The following is a 27,014-nucleotide window of genomic DNA, read 5'->3' on the forward strand; positions in this document are numbered from 1 at the left end:
ACCCACTCACCCACTCACTCACTCACTCACTCACTCACTCACTCACTCACTCACTCACTCACTCACTGCTGCTGCTGAAGATTGAGGGGGGATCTTATAATAATAATAAACTTCATTACGGACTCGAGGTCCAGACAAGGGGCAACATTACATTAAAAAAAAATGCATTGCATATTTAAAAGAAATATCATAAAGTACATATAAAATCTTAGTATATCACATAATAGCATCATAAATTATATTTAAAAAAACACAATACATGAGTTAAAAACCCAGATTAAAAGAATGATCTATGTCCTACAATGAAACGTACAAAATTCTTAAAGGGTTGGACAGGCTAGATGCAGGAAGATTGTTCCCGATGTTGGGGAAGTCCAGAACAAAGGGTCACAGTTTAAGGATAAAGGGGAAATCTTTTAGGACTAAGATGAGAAAAACATTTTTCACACAGAAAGTGGTGAAAAGTCACAGAATGTAGTTGAGGCCAGTTCATTGGCTATATTTAAGAGGGAGTTAGATGTGGCCCTTGTAGCTAAAGGGATCAGGGGATATGGAGAGAAGGCAGGTACAGGATACTGAGTTGGATGATCAGCCATGAACATATTGAATGATGGAGCAGGCTCGACGGGCCAAATGGCCTACTCCTGCACCTACATTCTATGTTTCTATGCTGCAATCACAACTTGGGGACCGCAGCAATCCACGCAATCACTCCACCAGCGCAACTATTAGTAAACAACATGACAGGGCTTCTTTATAATTATTATTTTGCTGTACAAAAGCTTTCATTCTCTCATTCAGAGCTGGAGATAATGATGAGGCATTCTGAAATAGTAATTTATCTAACAAATATATCCGTTTTAATGGATTTTTTTTTTAAATGTTTGCCATAAAATGCCATAAAGTACATTTCGAAATCACAGTGTTGGTGATAAACGTTTCATACATTTATGCGATATCTCTAAACCACCAGGTGGCATCACATTTAAATGGCTGGTTAGGGCGATGTTTCTGCCATCGAGCACATTACGGTTCAGTATGTTGTGGATAGATTTGTAATGTAGTCCTTGCACGGGATATCACTGAATAAATGATAGGTGGCCTTGTCCTCACTCGGCATTCATGTTGTTTTCCCCATATTTTTATTTCAACTGTACAGTGAACATAATTGAAGTATATTGTTAGAAATCACATCTTTCTAGTTACCATAAATTATGCACCAAATATCAAGGTCTTCTTCAGTTTAGTTTATTGTCACGTGTACCGAGGTACAGTGAAAAGCTTTTTGTTGCGTGCTAACCAGTCAGCAGAGTAACAATATATGATTACAATGGATCCCTTTACAGCTCACGGAACTGGGTCTCTGCGCATCCCTCTGCAATTGGATCCTCGACTTCCTCATCCACAGACCAGTCTGTTCGAATTGGCAGAAAAATTTGCGGATGACACAAAGCTGGGTGGCAGTGTGAACTGTGAAGAGGATGTTAGGAGGTTGCAGGGTGACCTGGACAGATTGAGTGTGTGGGCAGATGCGTGGCAGATGCAGTATAATATAGATAAATGTGAGGTTTTCCACTTTGGTGGCAAAAACAAGGCGGTTGATTATTATCTCAATGGGGTTAGGTTAGGTAAGGGGGATGTACAGCGAGACCTGGGTGTCCTTGTACACCGGTCACTGAAAGTTGGCTTACAGGTACAGCAGGCAGTGAAGAAACCTAATGGAATGTTGGCCTTCATAACAAGATGATTTCAGTATAGAAGTAGAGAGGTTCTTCTGCAGTTGTATAGGGCTCTGGTAAGACCACATCTGGAGAATTGTGTACAGTTTTGGTCTCCTAATTTGGCGAAGGACATCCTTGTGATTGAGGCAGTGCAGCGTAGGTTCACGAGATTGATCCCTGGGATAGCGGGACTGTCATATGAGGAAAGATTGAAAAGACTAGGCTTGTAATCACTGAAGTTTAGAAGGATGAGGGGACACCTTATAGAAACATATCAAATTATATAAAGACTGGACAAGCTAGATGCAGGAGAAATGTTCCCAATGTTGGGCAAGTCCAGAACCAGGGGCCACAGTCTTAGAATAAAGGGGAGGCCATTTAAGACTGAGGTGAGGGTAATTGATTGGGGACGATCAACCATGATCACAATGAATGGCGGTGCTGGCTCGAAGGGCCGAATGGCCTCCTCCTGCACCTATTTTCTATGTTTCTATGAAATAATTCTTCCTCATTAATAATCAGAGTGGGAGCACTTCAAAGCTGCGTGCTCAGCTCCCTGCTCTATTCACTCTATACTCATGACTGTGTAGCCAGACATAGTGCGAACTCCATCATCAAGTTCGCCGACGACACCACCATTGTTGGACGAATTACAGATGGTGATGAGTCAGAGTATAGAAGTGAGATTGACCGACTGACCAAATGGTGCCAGCACAACAACCTGGCTCTTAATATCAGTAAAATCAGTAAAATTTTGGACTTTGGAAGAGGAAGGATGAGGACCCACAATCCTGTTTATATCAATGGGATGATGGCGGAGAGAGTCAAAAAGTTCAAATTCCTGGGCATGCATATTTCTGAAGATCTTTACTGGACCCAGCCCACTGATGCAATTATAAATAAAACACGCCAGCGCCTCTACTTCCTGCGAAGATTACAGAGATTTGGTATGTCAAAGAGGATTCTCTTGAACTTCTACAGGTATACAGTAGAAAGCATATTAATTGGTTGTATCATGGCCTGGTTCGGCAACTTGAATGCCCAGGAGCGGAAAAGACTGCAACAAGTTGTGAACACTGCCCAGTCCATCACTGGCACTGACCTCCCTACCATCGAAGGGATTTATCAGAGTTGCTGCCTCAAAAAGGCAGCCAGCATCATCAGAGACCCACACCACACTGGCCACACACTCATTTCACCACCGTCATCGGGGAGAAGGTACAGGAGCCTGAAAACTGTAATATCCAAGTTCAGGAACAGTTTCTTCCCTACAGCCATCAGGCTATTAAACACTACAACCTCAAATAAGCTCTGAGCTACAATAGACTATTATTTTAATAATTATTATTGCACTTTTATTGTTTGTTATGTGTGTGTACGTATGTGTGTGTGTACGTGTATATATATGTGCGTGTGTGTGTGTGTGTGTGTACGTATATGTGTGTATATATATATATATATATATATATATATATGTGTGTGTGTGTGTGTGTGTGTGTGTGTGTGTGTGTGTTTACTTGTGAGTATGTGTACACATATACACATTGAACTTTTCTCGCTCGTTTATTATATTGTTTACAGTGTACTATGTTTACATATTGTGTTGTGCTGCAGCAAGTAAGAATGTCATTATTCTATCTGGAACACAAGACAATAAAACACTCTTGACTCTTGAATAGATACCTGACCACAGTCACCAAACCTCATTCCCAGAAAGTATGTGACATGATGACCTGATCAATTTTATATTCCCTTAGTTTTCTCCAGCTTCAAATCTCACCTTTACTACTGCAGAGATGAGAATTTGGCGATCAACATAGAACAGCACAACACAGGAACAGGTCCTAGAGCCCATAATGTTTGTGCTGAACACGATGTTGTTAAACTGATCTCATCTGCCTAAACATGATTCATATCCCTCCATTCCCTGCACTTCCATGTGTCTATTCAAAAGCTTCTTATACGGCACAATCGTATCTGCCTCCACCACCACCCCTGGCAGTGCATTCCAGGTCACCACCACTCACAGTCTGAAAACTTGCCTCGCACATCTTTATCTATCTATATCTTATAACTTGTATATTACTAAAACTCTTATCTTGTTTGTTAGTGAATCTGTCTGCGTGTGCTTCATGCCCTGAATTACGCCAAAACGGTACAGTTTTTGGACCACCTTACTCACCATTGTCCTGCGGTATAGTGTATCAAAGTTTCGTTCAGATTGATGTTATATTTAACAAGTTATTCCCATTTTTAACTTTACAAAATCTCACTTTGAGAAAAATTTCTTCCATCTGCACACCGGCAGTTACAGTTATGACGTCACAATAGGATCCAAATGGTTGCAATCACATGACACTGAGTCCTTCCAGCAAGTTTTTAAAGTTTGAAATCAGGGAGGCTGAAGAGGAGGGGGAGGGAGCGCTGGGGGATAAGCGGAAGTGAGCCGCCCCTGCACAGTTAGCGCCTATGGGTGAGTGGTGGAATATTGCGTTGGGGGAATGGGTTGCGTTGAGGGACCAGACCTCCCATGTGACGGTCAGTTCATTGGCTATATTTAAGAGGGAGTTAGATGTGGCCCATGTGGCTAAAGAGATCAGGGGGTATGGAGAGAAGGCAGGTACAGGATACCGAGTTGGATGATCAGCCATGGTCATATTGAATGGCGGTGCAGGCTCAAAGGGCCGAATGGCCTACTCCTGCACCTATTTTCTATGTTTCTATGTGACAGGGACCCAACGGGTCCCACTTGGTCTAGTATATAACTAAAACTCTTATTTTGTATGTATATATATTTGTTTGTATCTATATATATTTATATTTTCCCGAAATACAGCAAAATCGGTACACGATACTGCAACAATTTTAGGCCCACCTTACTCACCATTCACCTGGGGTGTGTAGTAGCAAGTTTTGTTTGATTTAACAAAGTAATTCCCTTTGACAACTTTCATTTTTCTTTCTACCCCCCGGGCCCGCTGTGCTCTCACTTGCCAACCCTGTCAGCCACGCCTTCTCAGTTGGTGTAGGGTTGCCGTGCCCAGTATCTGTGTATGCATAGTTGGGGGAGTGTTGCCGGGCCCGCCACCATTTTCAGATCTCCATTTTGGTGTCACGACAGGGATCTCTGGCGTCACAACGGGGACCTGTCAGCCGCGCCTGCGCAGTTGATGGAGGGTTGCCGGGCCCGCTATCTGCACATGCACAGTTGGGGGAGGGTTGCCGGTATCCACACTGCGCAGTGTCTACTTGACCGGTGTCAGAACAGGCACCAAACTGGTCCACGGGTCATCACAACGGGACCGCAAATGCGCAGTTCGGGGAGGGATGCTGGGCCTGCCGCCATTTTCAGATCGCCATTTTGACTGGCGTCACAATGCCATGGGCGGAAATCCCGGGGGGGTCATATCCTTTGAGAAGTGGGGGACAACCCCCCCCATGTTTTGTAATCCAGATTTTGAAATTCGGTGTAAGAAAATCTATTAAAATCTCCACTTTCCACGTGACAGTGGGAGTGTCACTGTTAAGCGCTTGTTAAATGTCACTATTAACATTGTATTAACACGATGTGTCACTAATTGTGTTTTGACATTCAAGTATTACTGAAGGTATTCACAGAGAATTTCTTAAAGCTGTCTGATGCGGGTACAATTACCATTTGAACTAATTGGATGTATTGGTGGATGGGAAAGATTTAAACGGGTATTGGATTTAAATGGGTCAGGCCATTAAGGGACCAGGTCAAACGGGTTTCCTGGCTGGCTTGCAGGTAAGCCATAGAAACATAGAAAATAGGTGCAGGAGGAGGCCATTCGGCCCTTCGAGCCAGCACTGATCGTCTCCAATCACTAACTCATGCCTGCCTTCTCCCCATATCCCTTGATTCCACCAGCCCCTATAGCTCTATCTAACTCTCTCTTAAATCCATCCAGTGATTTGGCCTCCACTGCCCTCTGTGGCAGGGAATTCCACAATTTCACAAATCTCTGGCTGAAATTTTTTTCTCTCACCTCAGTCCTTTATGGCCTCCCCTTTATTCTAAAACTGTGGCCCCTGGTTCTGGACTCACCCAGCATTTGGAACATTTTTCCTACATTTAGCCTGTCCAGTCCTTTTATAATTGTATATGTTTCTATAAGATGCCCCCTCATCCTTCTAAACTCCAGTGAATACAAGCCTAGTCTATTCAATCTTTCCTCATCTGACAGTCCCGCCATCCCAGGGATCAATCTCGTGAACCTACGCTGCACAGCCTCAATCACAAGGATGTCCTTCCTCAAATTAGGAGACCAAAACGTACACAATACTCCAGATGTGGTTTTACCAGACTGCCAGGGCATTCCTGTTAGTGTACTTTGGGAAGGAGATAGAAGTGAGCAGTGGCGAGCTGGGGAATGATAAAGTTGGAGACTGGAGGGAAGGTAGACAGAAGTGATGAAATGAATAACGGTCTGGGAGACGATGTTCGATTGTGGGATCATGGTCACTCCATTATTTCTGAATGCATCATCAGAATTGGTCATCCCCTTTGATGCAAGCTGGAACATTGTTAAGACATTTTGCTTTCTCTTCAATCTTTTCCACTTCTTCCTTAAAGCATGGGCAGCAATCTGTCATGTTCTCCTTTTTCCCCTTGCTGCTCCTTCCCCTGCCAGCCCACAAACCCAGTGCAATAATCATTGTGATACCATGGGCAATGCCACTCCATTATTGACATGGGAGAAATTGCAACAAAATGTCAACACCTTGCTCATCATTTGAACATCAAGGTGGGGTCTCTGGTACACTACTGCAGTGTAACCTAACTCTAACCCTAACCCTGACACTACTGCACTGTAACCCAACCTTAATCCTGCTGCACTGTAACTCAGCACAGATTTTCACATGCATTTTGGCAAGTTCAAAAGTAAGATGTTGAAAATCTGAAATAAAAGCAGAAGATGCTGGGAGTACTTGACAGATCAGGGAGCACATTTGTAGCGAGTCAGTCAGTGTTAACACTTGAGGCCATGGGTCTTTCACCAAAACTGGAAGTTCGCAATCAAATATATTTTAAGTTGCAGGTAAGTGTGTGGAGTGTTGACGAGTCTGAGATTGAGTGGAAGCTAAGAGAGATGTCGTAGATGTTGGTGTCACCTGTCAAAGATCAGTGGATTGATATTCACAACTAATTTGTCTAGAGGAGATATAAATGGAATATATCTGTTCCAGTGACAACACCGACCACATAATTGATTCTAAGATGTCTTCCTTTTCCTTAACTGTAGCTTGGCTCCACCATGAAGCAGTCTGCATGTTCAATAGATCATCCTGCATGATCTCAGAATGAGAGGAGAAGAGAGTCTCTACACAGGGGAGAGAAGGAGGAAAGCATCCACCTAACAGGAAAATGTTTGTGGAGTCATTTGGAAATGTGATGTTTTCAATTCTGACTGCCAGCAAGAAAATATATTTGTTAAATCCTGGAGAGTTAGCAGTCAATACATAAAACACAGTGACACGACTGGAAAATAAATGTTGTTTGCAAATTGCACTCGAGCATCACATCAATCCTGTCATGAATTTACAACATATGTTGACCAGATCAGGAAAATTATGCTGAAAATTAGATTTAATCAACACTGAAAACAGTAATCTCATTAGATTTACTTACTGGAAGTATATTAGCACCAAGTGTACTGTTCTCAATTGTAGTCAAAGTGAAGGGAAAGTTTTGATGACTTTACAGCTAGGTCATGCTGCATAGATCATATTATATTTTTTACAAACTGAATTTACTCTGAATTAAAAAAATGAATTACCAATGTAGTATTTCTAAGGTAGAATATGGATCCAACTTACTATTTTCTATGAGGTTCATGAATCTTACTTTAAAATACTTAAAGTCTATTTATGAGAAGACATATTATTCAGTAATTTGATCTTGCTGGAAAAAATAACTTAAATATTTAAGGTCGACAAAAATGCTGGCGAATACAGCGGGTGAGGTAGCATCTATGGAGCGAAGGAATAGGCGGCGTTTTGGGTCGAGACCCTTCTTCAGACTGAGGATATTGATATTTAATATAATTTAATTGATATTTAGTATAATAATATTGTTGATATATAATATAATTCTGCTGCACAAAATAAGCTGTGTAAACATTAAATCAAATAGATTCAAACATTTTATTGAGTTCATTCATGATCAACCATGGTGAAATTTATCATTTGAAAATAGGTAGCCATCTTATGTTTAATGAGGCTTTATTTAGACAAAATATTAAAGAAAAAGTACAAAGTTCCATGTAAAACCTGGGTACCAAATCATAATTATAGATACTGTTATTCATATTCCTGCATTCATTGTTAAGGTTTATTTTTGCCCTTTGTTATTTCATTGATTTTCAGAAGCTTCCATTATTATAGTCATAGTCATATAGCTTGGAAACTTGCCCATGCTGACCAACATACCACATCTACACTAGTCCCACCTGCCTGCGTTTGGCCCATATCCCTCTAAACCTGTCTAAATGTTAAACGTGATAGTACCTGCAGCAACTAACATCTCTTGCAGCTTGTTTCATACACCCACCACCCTTTGTGTAATAAAATTGGCCCACAGGTTCCTATTAAATCTTTCCCTCTTCACCTTAAACCCATGTTCTCTGGTCCTCGATTTTCCTACTCAGGGCAAAATTATGTTTAATGACAGAGTAATTGACCAAGTTCCAATCCAATTTACGGATAAGATGAACAGAATAACAACACCTTTTTGACTATTTTTGTCCTATTTCTATCGCCACATTGTCCAATATTCATAGCCTATTTTGCACAAATGTCTGGGAAACAAATTTGCTCTTTAGAGTAAGTGGATTGCATCTGAGGTGAGCAGTGTGTGCTTAGAAAGAAAATAATTCTGAAATAATAAGCTGAGAAATAACAAGGTGAGATAACAAGCAATAACTAGAGTCCCTAGATATTTAATCATCCTTATCCTTGGCGCCATGTTTAAGAATACGAGTGAATTCCACATAGTTGAAATTGCTTTTCTTGTCAATAGGTGCTTCACGGAAAAGTTCATCAACTTCTTCATCTGTGAACCTGTCACCCATAGTGGTCAGAAGATCCCGCAGGTGGTCTTCATGAATGAAGCCTACAGGAAATTTAGGTATTGTTTACATTCAGTTGTTCAATAATCAGATGTTGTCGTTTCCATCATTGTATTGATTAATGCATTTCTTGTCCCAGTTCTACAACTCCAAGTTCAAAGAATTGTAACAAAGCGCAAACTAGTATTTAATGCAACAACATTTTATATACTTAATTTTTGGACCACAAGCTCAAGTAAACATTGATTTTAAATGATTGCAGGTTCAGAATCCCCATTATCAAATTTTGCTCACATGAACTACATAGAGTCAGAGTGATATAGCATGGAAAAAGGCCCTTCGCCCAACTTGCCCACACTGGCCAACGTCCCAGCTAACTAGTCCCACCTGCCCGCATTTGGTCCAGATCCCTTCAAACCTGTTCTATCCATGTACCTGTCTAACTGTTTCTTAAACATTGGGATAGTCCCCGTCTCAACTACCTCTTCTGGCAGCTCGTTCCATAAACTCACCACCCTTTGTGTGAAAAAGATACCCCTCAGATTCCTCTTTTCCCCTTGACTGTAAACCTATGTCCTCTGGTCCTCGATTCATCTACTCTGGGCAAGAGACTCTGTGCATCTACCCAATCTATTCCTCTCGTGATTTTGTACAACTCTATAAGATCTCCCCTCATCTCTGAATGAGATATGAATCTCCAATTTTAGGCTGTGGGCCGAGGAGCTTTATTCTGCAGTTTCGTGACCCAAGTCACCAAACTACATGAAATTTTCACATATTGTGTAAAAAAATGTATATAAATCACCCCTGAAACTCGATATGAAGAAGACTTGCACTTTTTTTAAATTAAATTAGAGAAAAACCGGGAAAATGTGGGGAATTTTTTAGTCCAATCAAAGCACGTTTGACATTGAGTTGTCTGCCAGTTGGCCAATCACGCGCTTTGTTTCAGGCTAGCACACAAAATGGCTGAGGGGGCTTCACAGATGCCTGTTTTACTGGAGATTCCCATGTGTTGTTCTGTGGAATAAATGTGGTGGAAACTTGCAGCAGGTAATTGTATTTAGTGGGAAAAGCATTAAAAAGGCTGAAGAAAGTGCTGCGAAGTGGATTAAAGTGCAAGAAAGCCTTCAAAGTCCCTGCTGATGTGCTGGAACACAAAGAAGGCCCCCTGAATCAACTCTAACTAAAAGGTAAGACTAAAGTCTGAATTTATGAAAATCTATCTGTATGAACTTTAATTAATTTAATATAATGTGAATAAATTCATTCATTCATTCGTGAATAAATTCATTCATTCATTCATTCATTCATTCATGAAATTGAGGGCCTAAACTATAACACAGTCAATTAAACATTGTCACTAATGCCATCCTGTTGTAGAGTAATAAGTCTTTAACAAATAATCTCGGAGCTGTCTGCGAAGACTTACCGGGAAAAAGTGCTCCGATCGCGAGACCCAGGTACTCGCGGTAAATAGCGATCAATATCCCTACGTTTTTCTCTCGTTATCGGGGTCTGAAAACGACCGCTACAGACATCACTATGTACAGCCTCCTCCCCCGCGGAGATGATCCGCGGCTCCGCGATCGCGAATCGGCCGCTTACTAATTGAGAACGCGGCTTCACTTTACCGCGAGTACCTGGGTCCCGCGGTCGGAGCACTTTTTCCCAGTAAGTTTTCGCAGACAGCGCTGAGATTAGCTGTTAAAGACTTATTGTAAGTAATGCCAGCTTGTTGTAGAGTAATGTTTAATTGACTGTGTTATAGTTTAGGCCCTCAATTTCATGAAATAATGAATGAGTGAGTGAGTGAGTGAATAAGGAATGAATGAATTTATTCACATTATAAATGGGTGCAATTAAATTAATTAAAGTCCATACAGATAGATTTTCATAAATTCAGACTTTAGTCTTACCTTTTAGTTAGAGTTGATTCAGGGGGCCTTCTTTGTGTTCCAGCACATCAGCAGGCACTTTGAAGGCTTTCTTGCACTTTAATCCACTTCACAGCACTTTCTTCAGCCTTTTTAATGCTTTTCCCACTAAATACAATTACCTGCTGCAAGTTTCCACGACATTTATTCCACAGAACAACACATGGGAATCTCCAGTAAAACAGGCATCTGTGAAGCCCCCTCAGCCATTTTGTGTGCTAGCCTGAAACAAAGAGCGTGATTGGCCAACTGGCAGACAACTCAATGTTAAATGTGCTTTGATTGGACTCAAACATTCCCCACATTTTTCCAGTTTTTCTCTAATTTAATAAAAAATGTGCAAGTCTTCTTCATATCGAGTTTCAGGGGTGATTTATATACATTTTTTTACACAATATGTGAAAATTTCATGTAGTTTGGTCACAAAATCCTATTTCTAGACACATTTTTGATGCCCGGCCCACAGCCTATTTGTTGCTTACATATATAAGCACCTCTCCTCAAGTGTGAACCTCCCCCATGGTCACAATATAAGATTACGCTCCATTTTTTCCACCCCTTCCCAACTTCTAACCATAGCATAGATCCTACTGTATTCCCCATCAATCACAGTACAATCCAGGAAAACCTGGTAAGGCTCATAATAATAGTACCGACTTAAAATTTACCCTCAATATGAATCGAATTCTGACCAATCTCCAATCAGCTCATGATCCTTACAAATCCAAATATAGTCAGAGTCACGCAGCATTGAGATCATGCCCTTCAGCCCGCTGATTCTGGCTATCAAACACCCTTGTACATTAACCAAAACGAATCCCATATTTTGGCCTTCCTACATTGTCCCCGAATCTCCTGTTTCTAGTACTCACCCACACACTAGGGTTAATCTATAATGGCCAATTAACTTACTAAATGCATGATGTGGGAGGAAACTGGAATACCCAGAATGAACGTATGTCAGGGAGAAACTCCACACACGGTACTAGAGGTCAGGATTTAACCCAGGTCACAGAAGTTGTAAGACAGCAGCTCTATTCACTGTACCATGGTGCAATTAGAACTGTCGGCTGCACAGGATTTCTTTATGCTTTTACAATAAATTCTCAAGATTACTAACTTTTATTAAAGCCAAGTTACCTGTTCCTTCTTCATCAAAACAAGCAAAAGCATTTCGAATGACATCCTCTGGATCGGTCCCATTTAGTTTCTCACCGAACATAGTCAGGAACATGGTAAAGTTAATGGGCCCTGGAGCCTCACTCATCATCCCTTCGAGATATTCATCTGACGGGTTCTTTCCTGTACACAGAGTTGAAAGTAAGCTGTGTGTGGTATATTAACGAAGACAAAGCAGCAAATGAGGAACTTGTAGCGCAATGTAGCAAACCTACTGGCTTTGTATAAATCGCTATTGGCAAAGGAGAATAAGTTTGTGTAATGTTTTTGATATATTTCAATAAGGATGCTGTGAGTTACAATGGAATAAACACAATTGTCCATCTAATTTAACATCCATCTTAACAGAATAGAATGGATCTTCTATAAAAAAACACCAAACTGTTAGAGGAAAGTACAAAAAGTGCTGCTGGAGTAACTCAGCAGGCCAGACAGAATTTCTACGGAACATGGATAGGTGACATTTCGGGTCGGGCCATCTTTTGTGTGCCTTTGTGTAAACCTGCAGCTGAAATTCCTTGTTTTTACATTTAAACTGCTGGAGGAACTCGCCGAGTCAGGCAGCATCAGTGGAGGGAAATGGACAGATGATATTTTGGGCCAGGACTTCAGAGGATGGATGTTCTTTTGCCTGGAGATCACGTCATCTGATTCATTTTGTGTGTATCCGGGCTGGCTCACAGCTCCTTGGTAGGCAGCTCAGGGCCTCCCCAGGGCAAGTGACAAGTTACATTGACCAGTTTGAGAGATTCTGTGCTCAGACTCGCCAGCTGTTAAAACTCAATCAGATGTTTCTGACTTTCACAAACATTCAAAGTCACTCAAAACTTGTCGGAACCACAAAAATCTTTAATGTTAAAATACTTAAAAAACATCCCAACAGGCAGTCTTATATTCCCACTTGCAGAAACATATTCACACTCATAAATTACTTCAAGTAATGTGACTTAACTCACCATTTAGTCACAAGGAACTGCAGGTGCTGGTCTACACAAAAAAAGCAAAGTAACCTAAAATTGGAAAATTCAATGTTCATATGGTGGGTTATGAGCTAGCCATGCGGAACATGAGGTTTTGTTCATCCAATTTGGCCCCACTCTGGCAATGTAGTAGGCCCATTGGTCAGTGTGGGAATGGGAAGGGGAATTAAAATGGTTAGCAATCGGGAGCTCCAGCGGGCTTGGCAGACCGAGCACAAGTGTGGCCGAGGCTATGCTTAGTCTCGCTGATATACAAGAGGCCACATCGGGAGTAAATGAAGTAGATGAGGTTACAGGAGGTACCGAAGGAGGTGGAATGAGATACAAGGACATGCGGTAGGGCAATTACCTGGGGAGGAGGTGACGTGAGCAGTTCACTAGTCCACTGTGGCTTTGACTCTGCTCAGTCAAGATTCTCATCCCTCTCCTATAGCTGGGTTATGGGCCAATCTGTCAGCAGATCCATGCAAATGTTGGTGGAAGGTTTTTCACCAATGTATTGTATAAATAATCTCAAGCAAAATGTTTTAAATAGTCAAGCAAGAAATAAAGTGCTGGAATAATTAGGCAGGCCCGGCAGCATCTGTGGAGGGAATGGACAGGCAACATTTCGAGCAAGATCCCTTCTCCATAAATAGTTATTGGTGATTGGTTATACTTTATGTAAACTGTTCAAAGAGTGAGTCTAAAGGCCAAATATTAAATGATTGACTAATAAGTGCGAGCCTCAGTTCCTCTGAAAGCGATATTCATTTTAGATGATATTGAACATTTACCAAGAGAAGCCAACATATCATGCAAATCTTCTTTGTCAATGAAGCCATCACGGTTTTGGTCTATCATGTTGAATGCCTCTTTGAACTCCTGGATCTGAGACTGATCAAACATTGCAAACACATTGGAAGTCGCACGCTGAGGGCGCTTCTTGGCAGTCTTTGCCTTTGCTCTTTTGCTGGACATGTTGCTGTCTTAATGATCTGCAGATAAAGAACACACGATAAAAGCTTTATTTTGAACAAAATGACAGACGGGCTGCAAATCACTTTGGATTTATATTTTAGCAAGGAAGGTAATGTTAAGAAGACATGATTTTTTTTGGAGAAAACTATCACATTATTGAACCCATAAAGGAGTTTAACTTGCCCATTTTTTGCAGCGGCATCTCTGGGAAATAAAAACAAGGATCAATCTCTTAATTTGGGAAATGATCCAAAACCCACCACATAGTTGGATAAAGCTTACCATGTTAAATACCATAAATAGCCTTTTATTTCCCACAGAAACTCATTGTATCTGACGATAGTGCAGCTGTTTCATTTTAAGTTAACTGTAAAGCTCTTTAATTACCAGAGGTATGTTCAATTTTAAAAATCAACCTTTTCACGCTAATTGGGGCAATAAACAATTTTGTAATGCTGCATATTTGAAGCTGGACTATATTACTTCATAAAAGGAATATTTTAACTGCTTTCTTCTTACAGAATATACTTTTGTTAGAGTATAGCTAAACTAATTCAATGTAACTTTTATTTTCTGCCATTTTATCACCACCGTTGAAAAGGTTTAAGTTAATGATGTCCGCATGTTAACTATTTTGAGCACTTGGATTGAAATCATTTTGGGTTTTATTTTAAAAGTTTGATTACAATTATAATGAAATGAGTCGAATGATAGGCTGTCCATTTTGTTAAGCATTATATTATATGGCATTCTGTGAAAATACATGTCAGTCCTTCCCGTATTATCAGATTTATCATTTTATCATTCAAAGAGTCACATTTCATTCTGTACTTTTGCTTCTTAGATGACCTTCAACTAAAGCATGTGAACCATTTCCCTGCTTAGGTTCCAAACTTGAATTCTAGATTTGACAATGTCAGCTACCGTCAGCATGGGCAGAGGAGTACAGGCTGTAGTACTGGGGCGGGAGCTCCATGTGAGGGATGGGAAGATTCTCTTGTGTTTTCTGATTGTTACGTTTTGCACTAGGTGAGAACAGGAACATGCTTGACTGTTTTCATGTCCAGTTGCATGACCTGAGCCAGTTTGGTCCCAATTATATTGCCTGGTTGTATAATCTAACAAATTTACAAGTTGGGTTTGGGGTAAGACTCTGTATTTGATCTAGGTGAGGATGATGTGCTTAAATGCCAGTGCATGTGACCTCTGTTCTTAATCAATATTCGGTGTTTCATCTCCAAAACGATTAAGAAGTTATTTGAGATTGTTGTATTTACAGAATTGGAACTAAATTATGAGTCTTAAGCTCAAGTTGGGTTTAGGTGGGTCATGGCTGAATTAGGTTTTCAGTTTGAACTTGAGTAAACCTCTCGACTTGACAGTACCTTCATGCACCATTAATGAGAACAGACACATAACGAGCCATTAAAAAATTACCTCTGCCTATGAAGAAACAATGCATTAGTAAGGTAAAAAGGTCTTTATCGTAAGGATGGAGAGTTTGAAGAGTGACTTCAGACGTTTAATTACTAGATAATTGTTGTCCATTTGGGAAAACTTTGTCTGTTTAATAAATTTCAGTTACTTTTCCATTGGGAGATTTTAAAACGCAGCCTACAGTAATGGAACAGTTCCACACTCTTCATCTCTGTTTCTAATTAGCACTGGAAAAGAGTGGAGTTGAAGTTGTACTAAGTTTCCTTAATTGCCGTTATTATTTAAATGTAGTGTTGGTGTTTTTTAATACTGGTTTTAAATGTGTATATGTGGGGGGCGGATGGGGGAAACTGTTTAAAATCTCTTCCCTGTCCGGGAGACCCGACCTTTTCCCTGTCGGGTCTCCGTTGTCGTTGGGGCCTAGCACCATGGAGCGGCCTCCAACCTGAACGACCCGGGGGCTCGGGAGACTGCGGGGCTGTGGACTACTCACCATCATAGGGCTGGCTGGCCTTGGAGCGTGGGGAGCGGCGGTGACTCGCTGCTGCGACTCGACTCCTGGGGCTCGGAGGCTCCAGCAACGCAGCCACAGGTCCGGTGGACCGGGACATCGGGAGCTCGCGGGTCCGGGTGGAGAGACCGCTTCCCGGAGCTCCCGCAACGCGACTTCTCCAGCCCGTGTCGCAGGGTTGCAACGACCCGGAGCGGGGCCGTACATCGCCCGGCGCGGCTTCATGGCCGTGGGACATTACTGCGCCCGCCGGGGGCTCCAACATTGTGACTTTTAGACCGGGAGCGGGGCCGTAAATCGCCCGGCACGGCCTAAAATGGCCGTGGGACTTATCATCGCCCGCCTGGGGCTTGGACATCGGGAAAGAAATGGAGAACAGGGGAGAGAAAAGACTTTGCCTTCCATCACAGTGGGTTCACTGTGATGGATGTTTGTGTGAATTAAATTGTGTGTATGTCTGTAGGAAATTGTCTTTGTTTGTATGGCTGTGGAAACAGAATTTCGTTTGAACCTCACTGAGGCTCAAATGACAATAAATATTGTATTGTATTGTATTTGTTTCTTTGAACTCCCCTTAGAAACAATTTCAAATTGTTTATGAACGCTGCCATTACATTGTGTAGTGCTATACAATTTAATTGCAATCATTTACATCCTACTACTGAAGAACAATTAATCGTGATATTTCCCCCTTTTGCTTTTCTCCCTGTTTTTTCCCTAAAAATAATGACACATTATATTGAGATAAAATCTGAAATTGCCAGAAATACATAGCAAGCAAGCATCATTTGTGGAGAGAGATAAAGAATTAACATTCAGACCTCAGGAAAATGTTTATCTGAAATGTTAACTCTGCTTCTCCCTTCAGACATGCTGCCTGACGTGCTGAATATTGACTCCATAGATGCTGCCTCACCCGCTGAATATTGACTCCATAGATGCTGCCTCACCTGCTGAATATTGACTCCATAGATGCTTACGTGCTGAATATTGACTCCATAGATGCTGCCTCACCTGCTGAATATTGACTCCATAGACTCCATAGATGCTTACGTGCTGAATATTGACTCCATAGATGCTGCCTCACCTGCTGAATATTGACTCCATAGATGCCGAGTATTTACTCCATAGATGCTGCCTCACCTGCTGAGTATTTACTCCATTGATGCTGCCTCACCTGCTGAGTTTCTCCAGCATTGTCTACATGCTGAATATTTACAACATTTTCTGTTTTCATTTCAGATTTTTGGCAACTGCAGGTTTTTGCTTTTTGACTTGTACTAAGATATAGTTCATTGCTCACTGCAGCTCCATTCTATTGGATTGGTTCTGGTCTGACAACTATCGAGATGTGTCAAAGTAGCCTTTATTGTCAAAGTAACACCTTGTGTGTTGTATACGATGGCTGATAAGCTGAAAGGTAAGGTCTGGAGGGCTTGGTCCCTGTCATGACTAGGGGGAGGGGAAGCTTGAGAATGGGTCAAGTGGGCTTGTATATGTTGGAATTTAATAGGATGAGGGGAGATCTTAAAGAAACATATAAAATTCTTAGAGGTTTAGACAGGGTAGATGCAGGAAAAATTTCCCGATGTTGGGGGAGTCCAGAACCAGGGATCACGGTTTAAGAATAAGGGGTTGGCCATTTAGGACTGAGATGAGGAAAAGAATTTCACCCCGAGAGTTGTGAATCTGTGGAATTCTCTGCCACAGAAGGCAGTGGCGGCCAATTCACTGAATGTTTTCAAGAGAGAATTAGATTTAGCTATTAGGGCTAATGGAATCAAGGGATTTGAGGAAAAAGCAGGAACAAGGTACTGATTTTGGATGATCAGCCATGATCATATTGAATGGCAGTGCTGTCTCGAAGGGCAGAATGCCCTACTCCTCCACCTATTTTCTATGTTTCTCTGTTACTAGCTGATGGAGATAATGCAAATCTGGTCACATCCATATAAGGCAATCATTCTAGATAATCAAGTAGTGTATAACTCTTTATTTGCATCTAATTCAGCATCCAAAGGGGTCCTTTATTGAACATAAATGCCCACACGTTACCATAGTCAACCCTGCTGATAATATCTTGTTACTGATCATCATATTTATCTCGTAATTACTTACATTCCTACTACTAATAGCACTTAATAACTTTTACACTTAATAAATGAGATAACTGTGTATTCTTAAATGCATTATCCAATTGCTTTACTTCTGAAAAATGATAATATTGAATAAATTACAAGCATTCCATATATCAAGATTACGGTGCATAAATAAATATTAAAAAACATACAATTTCATTTATCTTTAATACTATCATTTGTAGACACAGACCTACAGATTCTGAAGTTTGGAGCAAAACATCTAATGCTGGAGGAACCCAGTAGGTCAAGTAGCATTTGTGGAGGTGGGCTGGTGGACATTTTGGGTAGAAACCGTACATCAGATTGTAACATTTTTATTTTGCATCATGCTTAACCTCAGTCCATCGTACAATGATCTAACAAAATGCCTCAGTTCAGGCCTGATTAAAATCCATTGTTAAGGAATTGCTCATTTTTTTCCAATTCGCATTAAATTTCCCCGAAACATTTCTAAGATTCTGGAAGACAGCTCCACCTCTGCTCTTCAAACATGAACCTGGACAGTGTGAATAACACATTTGACCAACATTGCTGATTCTGTCTTCACTGCCAGTATTACTCAGTGAATGGTGATCAGATAATGTGCCCATCTCTCTAAATCAACAATTGCACTTCTCACACCACCAAGCTTCAGATGAAATAACTGGTGACTTTCATAGTTTGTGTTGCCATTGAGACAAAAATAAACTGTATTACTCATTTAAACTTATGGAGCTAGAGAGCACAATTCTATTCTTAAGATTATTTAAGTTCTTAAATTTATTGCATTTGAAATAAATCATCAGTCCTCTATTTTACAAACATCTAACACTTTAGCTGTGTTATTTCCCAAATAATTCATTCCTGCAGAATGTACACATCACCCCTGCACCTACCCATTGACTGAGATTACTTAACACTGCATTCCTAAAGGCTAGAATATTGGTTTCTAATTGCCCCCTTTTAACGTCCACAGCTTGGATTAAAAGTGATTATTTATTGATTGAAACTGATTCAGTATGTATTGTCTTCAAAACAATCAGCCCTGACATGCTTCAATGGGGACCATTTGTATGGTGTTTCTACAAGCATCAATTGTCACGGATAATTATAGAGCTTATCAAAAGCAAGTATTATTATCACGGCTATTTTATTTGAAGTGTCATATGAACAACAATATATTTTATTTTTAACTGTAATTGCTGGAGAGATAGGAATGAATGAGACAATGAATGGAGTGAACACAAAAAATATTTTATTTTGGAGTACTTGGTCTCACTATAGTTCAGGGAACATTGAGAGGTGTGTGAATGGACAGAGAGGGAGGTTGTAACAGACATAACTTAAGTTACCCAATCTTTAGCTAGAAGAAACTCTGGCAAGTTAACAGTGCAGAGGGAGTGCAAGTGAAGCGCTAGAAAATTGTGTCAGTGATAAATGTGTGGAACCTAATATATTGTCTAGCAATTGTGGTATTGATAATTGGCATATGCATGGTGTGCAGTAGTTGATACTTTGGAGACTAAAATGGTATATGGATTTTAAGAGATCAGTAAAGCATGTATAGCAATTACTACTTTTAAAACAAAACTTTGATGGTTTCAAGGCATTTTAGGATGTGCTGAAAGAGATGTGAAAGGAACCATGTAAATATCTCCAGTCTGAAGAAGGATCCCAGACCAAAATGGCTTGTGTCCACCACAGACATTGTTTGCCTCAGAGTTCTCCAACAGATTTTTGCTCCAGATTCCAGCATCTGCAGTCTTTTGTTTCACCTCGTTTTCTGTTTCCCACTTTGATGAAGGGCCTTCAACCTGAAACATTACTTCTGTTTCCACCGATGTTGCCTGATCTGCTGAGCAGTTCAGGAATTTTTATTCCTTTTTTAAATTTCAAATTCCAGCATCTGCTATTGTTATAATTTTTAACTGATTCTCACCCTCGACATCAATGCATTGCTCCCCTATTCTTGTCCAGTGCTAATAAATTATTTGCTATTGCAATCCTGTCCACATGTGCAACCAAGATGAATATCCAGGAAGGCACTGTACCAGGACCACATGGAGTTGAGTACAAACAACTTCACAAATAACCCATTGCACCATCAATTGTGCCCCACTTGTGACAGTGGATCCCACTGAAGACTCATTGATTATCTCAGAAGTAAGTTATATTCAACCAAAAGACTGCTTAAGAAGCAATTATTCCTCCTTGTGCCCTGGGAACTCGTTGTGATTAGGGTTTCTACATCCCATCTACTTTTCAACACTACCTAGTACTGCAAGGTAAAATCCAAATCTTCACCAAACTTTTGGTCATTGCTCCTAAAATATATTTTATTTAGCATTGGCCCACAAATATGCATACTACTTAGATTAACTTCCATATTAGAAATACCATACAAAATATAATTGTTGTAATTTTGTCCAGTCAAGTCAAGTCACATTTATTTATATAGCACATTTAAAAAACAACTCCCGTTGGCCAAAGTGCTTTACATTTGTTATAAGAATAGCACAACAAAACAGACTACATCCATATATACATGTAGCCCTCACTCAGAGGACGTCAGGAAAGGCTTGGGAGAATAGATAAGTCTTTAGTCTTGACTTAAAAGAGTCGATGGAGGGGGCAGTTCTGATGGGAAAGGGGATGCTGTTCCACAGTCTAGGGGCTGCAACCGCAAAGGCGCGGTTGCCCCTGAGCTGATGCCTAGACCGTGGGATATTCAGCAACCCCAAGTCGGCCGATCTGAGGGGCCTGGAGGTGGAGTGGTGGGTGAGAAAACTTTTTTTGTAGGTGGGGGCAAGCCCATTGAGAGCTTAGTAGACATGGAGGAGTATCTTGAAGTTTATACGGAACCGCACAGGGAGCCAGTGGAGAGAGGCCAGGATCGGGTGATGTGGTCCCTTTTTCGGGTGCCCGTCAGGAGTCTCGCTGCGGCGTTTTGAACCAGTTGCAGGCAGGACAGGGAAGATTGGCTGATGCCAGTGTAAAGGGAGTTGCAGTAATCTAGGCGGGAGGAGATGAATGTGTGCATGATCTTTTCCAGATCATCAAACTGGAGGAATTGTTTTATTTTAGCTATCATCCGAAGCTGAAAGAAGCTAGCTTTTACCACGGCATTGACTTGTTTGTCAAATTTCAGTGCCGAGTCAAATATCACGCCAAGGTTTTTTACGTGAGGTTTGAGTAGTGGGGTAAGGCTTCCAAGGCTGCCTGCTATCATTTTGATTGAGTCCGAGGGGCCGAGAAGGACGACCTCAGACTTACTCTTGTTTAATTGGAGGACGTTTTGGGCCATCCAACACGTTATATCCTCGAGGCAGTGGGTAAGGTTAAACAGATTAGATTGGTTTTTGGGCTTCAGGGGGAGATAGAGTTGGGTATCGTCTGCATAGCAATGGAAGGAAATGCCATGACTTGGACTAAGGGGAGCATATACAGGGAGAAGAGAATGGGGCCAAGGATGGAACCTTGTGGAACCTCACAGCAGAGATTATCTGGGGAGGAGAATGAGTTGCCCATGTTAGATGTCCAGGCCTATGTCCAGGCATTCAAAGTCAAATCCCTCCTGCTCCAGCAAAACAAACTGTGGCAGGAACTCGGTGTATCAGGCAGCAGCGACGGAGGTCAAAGGGGCAGATCGACATTTTGGATCAGACCCCTTCTTAGGACTAGAAGGATCCTGACCTGAAATGTTGTCTGCCCATTTCTCTTCATAGATGCTGCCTGCCCTGTTAAATTTCTTCAGAAGTTATGTTTTTTGTGCAAAATTCCAGGTTCTGCAATCTCTTCAGTTTCCCTCCTGCTCTATTTTTTCAATCATTACTATAATCTGAACCTTTATTGCAATACTTCTCTAAGAATAAGTATTTTTTCCACTCTGATCAAGGGAAGGTTTACACATTTTAGGCACCTTGCGTTCTTCATCCTCCCATGTTGCAGTCAGACAGCATGGAAATAAGCCCTCTTGCCCAACTAGACACACCAACCAGCATGCCACATCTACACCTGCCCATATGCCTCTAAACCTGTTCTATCCATGTACCTGTCCAAATGTTTCTTAAACGTTGTGACTGTACCTGCCTCAATTACCATATGCGGTAACTCCTTCCAATTTACCTTAAACCTATGTCCACTGGTTCTCGATTTCCCCCAGTCTGGGTAAAATACTCTGCATTTACCTAATCTATTCCTGCGCTATAAGGAATAAAGTTCCAGCCCTGCCCAACCTCTCCCTATAGCTCAGGCCCTTGAGTCCTGGCAACATCCTCGTTCTGGGGAAGATTTAGCCAAAACATTTTCAGGAACAAGAAATAAACAACTGCATTTTTATGCTGCTGGGAAGCTCAGGAATGCAAACAACAATCCTTGGTTTAAACTGAATACCAGACCAGTGCTAGATAACTCGACTGTTAATCTCTGTTAGATGTACTGACTTCTCTACCGAGAAGAATGCAGTGATTATTGATTCACAGAGCATGCTCATAGGATCATACACAAAAGTTTTCTATTTAAACAATAACAGTTGACATTAAGTTAAAAGCAACTTGTTGTAAGTTGTTCCTCATTATTGAAAAAAAACATCTGCAGCCTTCAACTCGGCAAAAGAGGGCGGAATAATGGTGTCCTCTGGCAATAAATTCCAGCGATTATAAATTGTGCTCATGGAATATGTTAACAGGTTCCTGCTGTGTTTAAGATGTCAGCATATATAAGGAGGGGGAAATTTTCAATATCAACTCTTTACATGCTGGAAAGTAGATGTTAATAATTAAATGCTCTGAACGAAAATACAATTTACAACAGCAAATCATGAAGTTCCTCAACTTTCTCCATCTTTTGTGTTTAGATTTAGGGAAAAAACTACAATAGGCTGTAAAGTTTGCTGGTGTATCTTTTCATAAGTTCTGTAAAAGTTAACTTTGATAAAGCTCCGACTAAAGATGCTACTTTGCTAAATTAACACAGGAAGGGTGTACATTCTCTCCAATTCACACTAAAGTACTAATTGTTGAACAATATATTTGTTCAAACACTTCTTACCTGTGGTCAAAAACGATGAGAATTTTCTTCCAGGCTGCAGTGAGCAGAGCTGTGCCAGTCAGTAATTGCTCTGCCGAGGCTGATGCACCAGTCATGTGCGCTCACTGTCCAATTGCTAGTGACATCTGATTACGTTCCCTCCCCTCCCATTCCAGACATTTGTCCATACAAGGCAATAAAATGCTGACTGGATTGCTGCCAAATAGCTTTTTGTACCACGGATTTTGGCATATTAGTCCAAGGAAATCCACATAAACAGATAAGACGCCTTATATAGTTGAAAACCCTAGTGAAGCCAAACAAACACTTGTAATGCAGAAATACACAAGAGGGGCACTTATATCCACTGACTTTTAGAATACCAGTCTGTTTAATTTGCTTTAAAAGGATATGGTATATGTACATATGCTTTATTAATTCTTGCTTGTATTGTTATGAATGCTATGGTCAAAATTCCTGAAACTATCATACCAATTTGTTAGGTTACACAGAAAAGCTGGAGAAACTCAGCGGGTGCAGCAGCATCTATGGAGCGAAGGAAATAGGCAACGTTTCGGGCCGAAACCCTTCTTCTGAAGAAGGGTTTCGGCCCGAAACGTTGCCTATTTCCTTCGCTCCATAGATGCTGCTGCACCCGCTGAGTTTCTCCAGCTTTTCTGTGTAACCTTCGATTCTCCAACATCTGCAGTTCCCTCTTAAATACCAATTTGTTAACTGTTTTATCAGCAGTTGTTTAGAGTTTTATTTTATCAACAATATTTTGCACATGAAGTATCCAAACAGTTAAAACATTATCAAAGGACATAAATACAAGCAAGAATTAATAAAACATGTACTTATATCATATCAAGGACTTTGGGGTTAACCTAGCCGAATATGCCACTGCTGTCACAGACTTCATCAGCAAGTGTGTAGAAGACTGTGTACCAAAGCAGACAACACGTGTGTTCTCAAACTGGAAACCATGGATAAACTGTGAGGTCCACTTCCAGGAGTAGTCCAAATCATACAGTCAAATAGCATGGAAACCGCCCTTCAGCCTAACTTGCCCATGCCGACCAAGATGCCCCACCTACGTCACCATTCCTTCTCTCACAAGATGCTGCCTATCCCTCTGAGTTACTCCAGCATTTTGTGTCTATCCCCATCTACGTTTGTTCCATTTGCCCATGTTTGGGCCATATCCCTCTAAACCTTTCCTATCCATGTACCTGTCCATTTCTTCCTTACCATACCACCCCAGCATGAGAGTATTGGATTCTTTTCAGGCCGGTCCCACTCAACATGTGTTCAAAACTGAATCTGGTACCAAATTTAAACAAAATCTTGTCAGAGTTTTCAATTTGCATGTCTTTGTTATCTATATTTAATTGGAATGTTACTGGGAATGTTTCATCAGGTGAAAAGTCCTCTTCCTCAAAATATTCTCCCGCCATGTTTTGAGTTGAGTCTTAGAATTTCAAATTAGTTATTGTGATATGGGTATTCCACTGGTCAGTATTGTATTCGGGATAAAGGTTTTTTTTTTTGCTTTTCAGGTCTGCCATTTCTTTTTATTCTTTAACTAGGTTATTCGTGCAAGCTTTAATGCCATAGAGAACAAAGATTCTTTGGATGTAAGTTGTTCCATTTCTTCCAAGCCATCTACATGTTACAATCCTTTAAATGTTTATCTTTGTGAACACTGAAATCTTTCACTATGATTTCCATCATCCAATACAACATAAAACAGTACAGCACATGAACAGGCCCTTCAACTCTCAATGTATGTACCATACATAGAAACATAGACATAGAAACATAGAAAATAGATGCAGGAGTAGGCCATTCGGCCCTTCGAGCCTGCACCGCCATTCAATATGATCATGGCTGATCATCCAACTCAGTATCCTGTACCTGCCTTCTCTCCATACCCCCTGATCCCTTTAGCCACAAGGGTCACATCTAACTCCCTCTTGAATATAGCCAATGAACTGGCCTCAACTACATTATGTGGTAGAGAATTCCAGAGATTCACCACTCTCTGTGTGAAAAATGTTTTCCTCATCTTGGTCCTAAAAGATTTCCCCCTTATCCTTAAACTGTAACCCCTAGTTCTGGACTTCCCCAACATCGGGAACAATCTTCCTGCATCTAGCCTGTCCAACCCCTTAAGAATTTTGTAAGTTTCTATAAGATCCCCCCTCAATCTTCAAATTCTAGCGAGTACAAGCCGAGTCTATCCAGTCTTTCTTCATATGAAAGTCCTGACATCCCAGGAATCGTCTGGTGAACCTTCTCTGTACTCCCTCTATGGCAAGAATGTCTTTCCTCAGATTATGAGACCAAAACTGTACGCAATACTCCAGGTGTGGTCTCACCAAGACCCTGTGTAACTGCAGTAGAACCTCCCTGCTCCTATACTCAAATCCTTTTGCTATGAATGCTAACATACCATTCGCTTTCTTCACTGCCTGCTGTACCTACATGCCTACTTTTAATGACTGGTGTACCATGACACCCAGGTCTCGTTGCATCTCCCCGTTTCCTAATCGGCCACCATGCCAATACATCTCTAATCTACCTGCCATTATCCGTATCCCTCCATTCTGCAGCATTCAAGTGGAATGAACAAAAAAATCTATCTATAACCCATGCAGAGCGATTAAGGACATCAACAGAGAATTCCGGATCGAGCTGGAATCTCGTGACAATGACATAGGTCTCATAGATTGCTGCGAGGCTTTGACACTATAATGGGCGACAAAGTGAAGGTGACAAGTATTGCTGGCAGCCATGGGTCCCTCCCCAATTAACTCAATGCATTCTATGTTCACTTTGAACAGAGGGTCGATGGTGGAATGCCACGGGCCGGGCCAGTTGGATGCACCTGCACCAACGATTACTGTGGCAGATGTAAGATTGGCTTTCCGGAGAATTAATGCACAGAAAAGAACTGGACCCTTTCCCATCCTCAGGACTTGTGGGGATCAGCAGGTAGAGGTATTCACAGACATCTTAAACCTCTCACTACTCCATTCTGACGTCCCCATCATCTTCAAAAAGATCACTATCATCCCGGTGCCAAAGAAAGGTAAGAAAGTAGCCAAGAACTCCCATTTATTATCTATGGCTCTGCTTTCAACAACATATTCCCGTCTAAGCCCATCTGCAAACTCCAGGACCTAGGAATCAACTTCTCTCTCTGCCACTGGATCCTCCAACTTCCTGACCCACGAACCACAATCAGTGACAACACATTCTCCACAATAATTCTCTATGGTGTCCAACAGGGATGCAATTAGTACCCTCATACACTTCCTTTACACTCACGACTGTACGATAAATTCAGCTGTTTCGCCATCTACAAGTTTGCAGATGACACCACTGTGGTGGCTGAATTATGAACAATGAAGAGACAGAGCACAGGAATTTAGTGACATGGTGTCAGGACAATGACATCTCCCTCAATGTCATCAAGATTAAGAAGTTAATTATCAACTTCAGGAGACATGGTGGAGCGCTTCTCCCAATCGGCATCAATGAAGTGGAAATGGTTGAGAACTTGAAGTTTCTTGGTGTTAATATTACCTATGATCTGTCATGGACCAACCATGTTGTTGCACTATCCAAGAAGGCAGACCAACTCTTCTACTTCCTGAGGAGACTGAGGAAATTCAGCATGTCTCCAGTTTTATAAAAGTCTATATAGAAAGCATACTGTTGGGTTGCTTCACAGCTTGGCTTGGGAATGGCTCTGCCCAAAACCTGTAGAAATTGCAGAGTTGTTGATGTAGCCCAGTACACACAGAGCAGACTCCCCACCATCAACTCCATCTACACTTCAAGTTGCCTCAGAAAAGTAGCGAACATAATTGAAGACTTGTACCACGCCAATCATTCCTTCTCTCTGCTCCCTTCGGCAGAAGGTGCAGAAGCTTGAAAGCGCGCACCACCAGACTCAGGAAAGGCTTTCTCCTGTCTGTCATTAGACTTCTGAATGGTCCTCCATAGGCTAGGGTCACCTCCATTCCATTGTAGACTTTGGAC

General features: G+C 41.2%; 1 protein-coding gene across 1 annotated transcript; it reads right to left on the reverse strand.

Annotated features, from left to right (window-relative positions):
* Positions 1 to 7,870: 7,870 nt before the first annotated feature.
* Positions 7,871 to 23,133, reverse strand: LOC129707561 (myosin regulatory light polypeptide 9). Its single transcript, XM_055652709.1, has 4 exons — positions 22,986 to 23,133; positions 13,685 to 13,885; positions 11,890 to 12,051; positions 7,871 to 8,856 (listed from the first exon to the last, which is right to left on the reverse strand). Exons 2-4 carry the CDS (start codon positions 13,866 to 13,868, stop codon positions 8,684 to 8,686), a joined length of 519 nt encoding a protein of 172 aa, XP_055508684.1. The 5' UTR covers positions 13,869 to 13,885; positions 22,986 to 23,133; the 3' UTR covers positions 7,871 to 8,683.
* Positions 23,134 to 27,014: the final 3,881 nt, after the last annotated feature.

This window comes from Leucoraja erinacea, chromosome 21 (genome assembly GCF_028641065.1).
Source record: "Leucoraja erinacea ecotype New England chromosome 21, Leri_hhj_1, whole genome shotgun sequence".
Taxonomy (NCBI): Eukaryota; Metazoa; Chordata; class Chondrichthyes; order Rajiformes; family Rajidae; genus Leucoraja; species Leucoraja erinaceus.

Bases quoted from the DNA above. Each gene is read 5' to 3' on its own strand.
- LOC129707561 (XM_055652709.1), bottom strand. From the start codon at position 13,868: ATGTCCAGCAAAAGAGCAAAGGCAAAGACTGCCAAGAAGCGCCCTCAG. The intron at 12,052-13,684 runs GTAAATGTTCAA...CTCTGTGTACAG, and splicing joins TGATATGTTGGCTTCTCTTG to GAAAGAACCCGTCAGATGAA. The intron at 8,857-11,889 runs GTAACTTGGCTT...AATTTCCTGTAG, and splicing joins TTTTGATGAAGAAGGAACAG to GCTTCATTCATGAAGACCAC.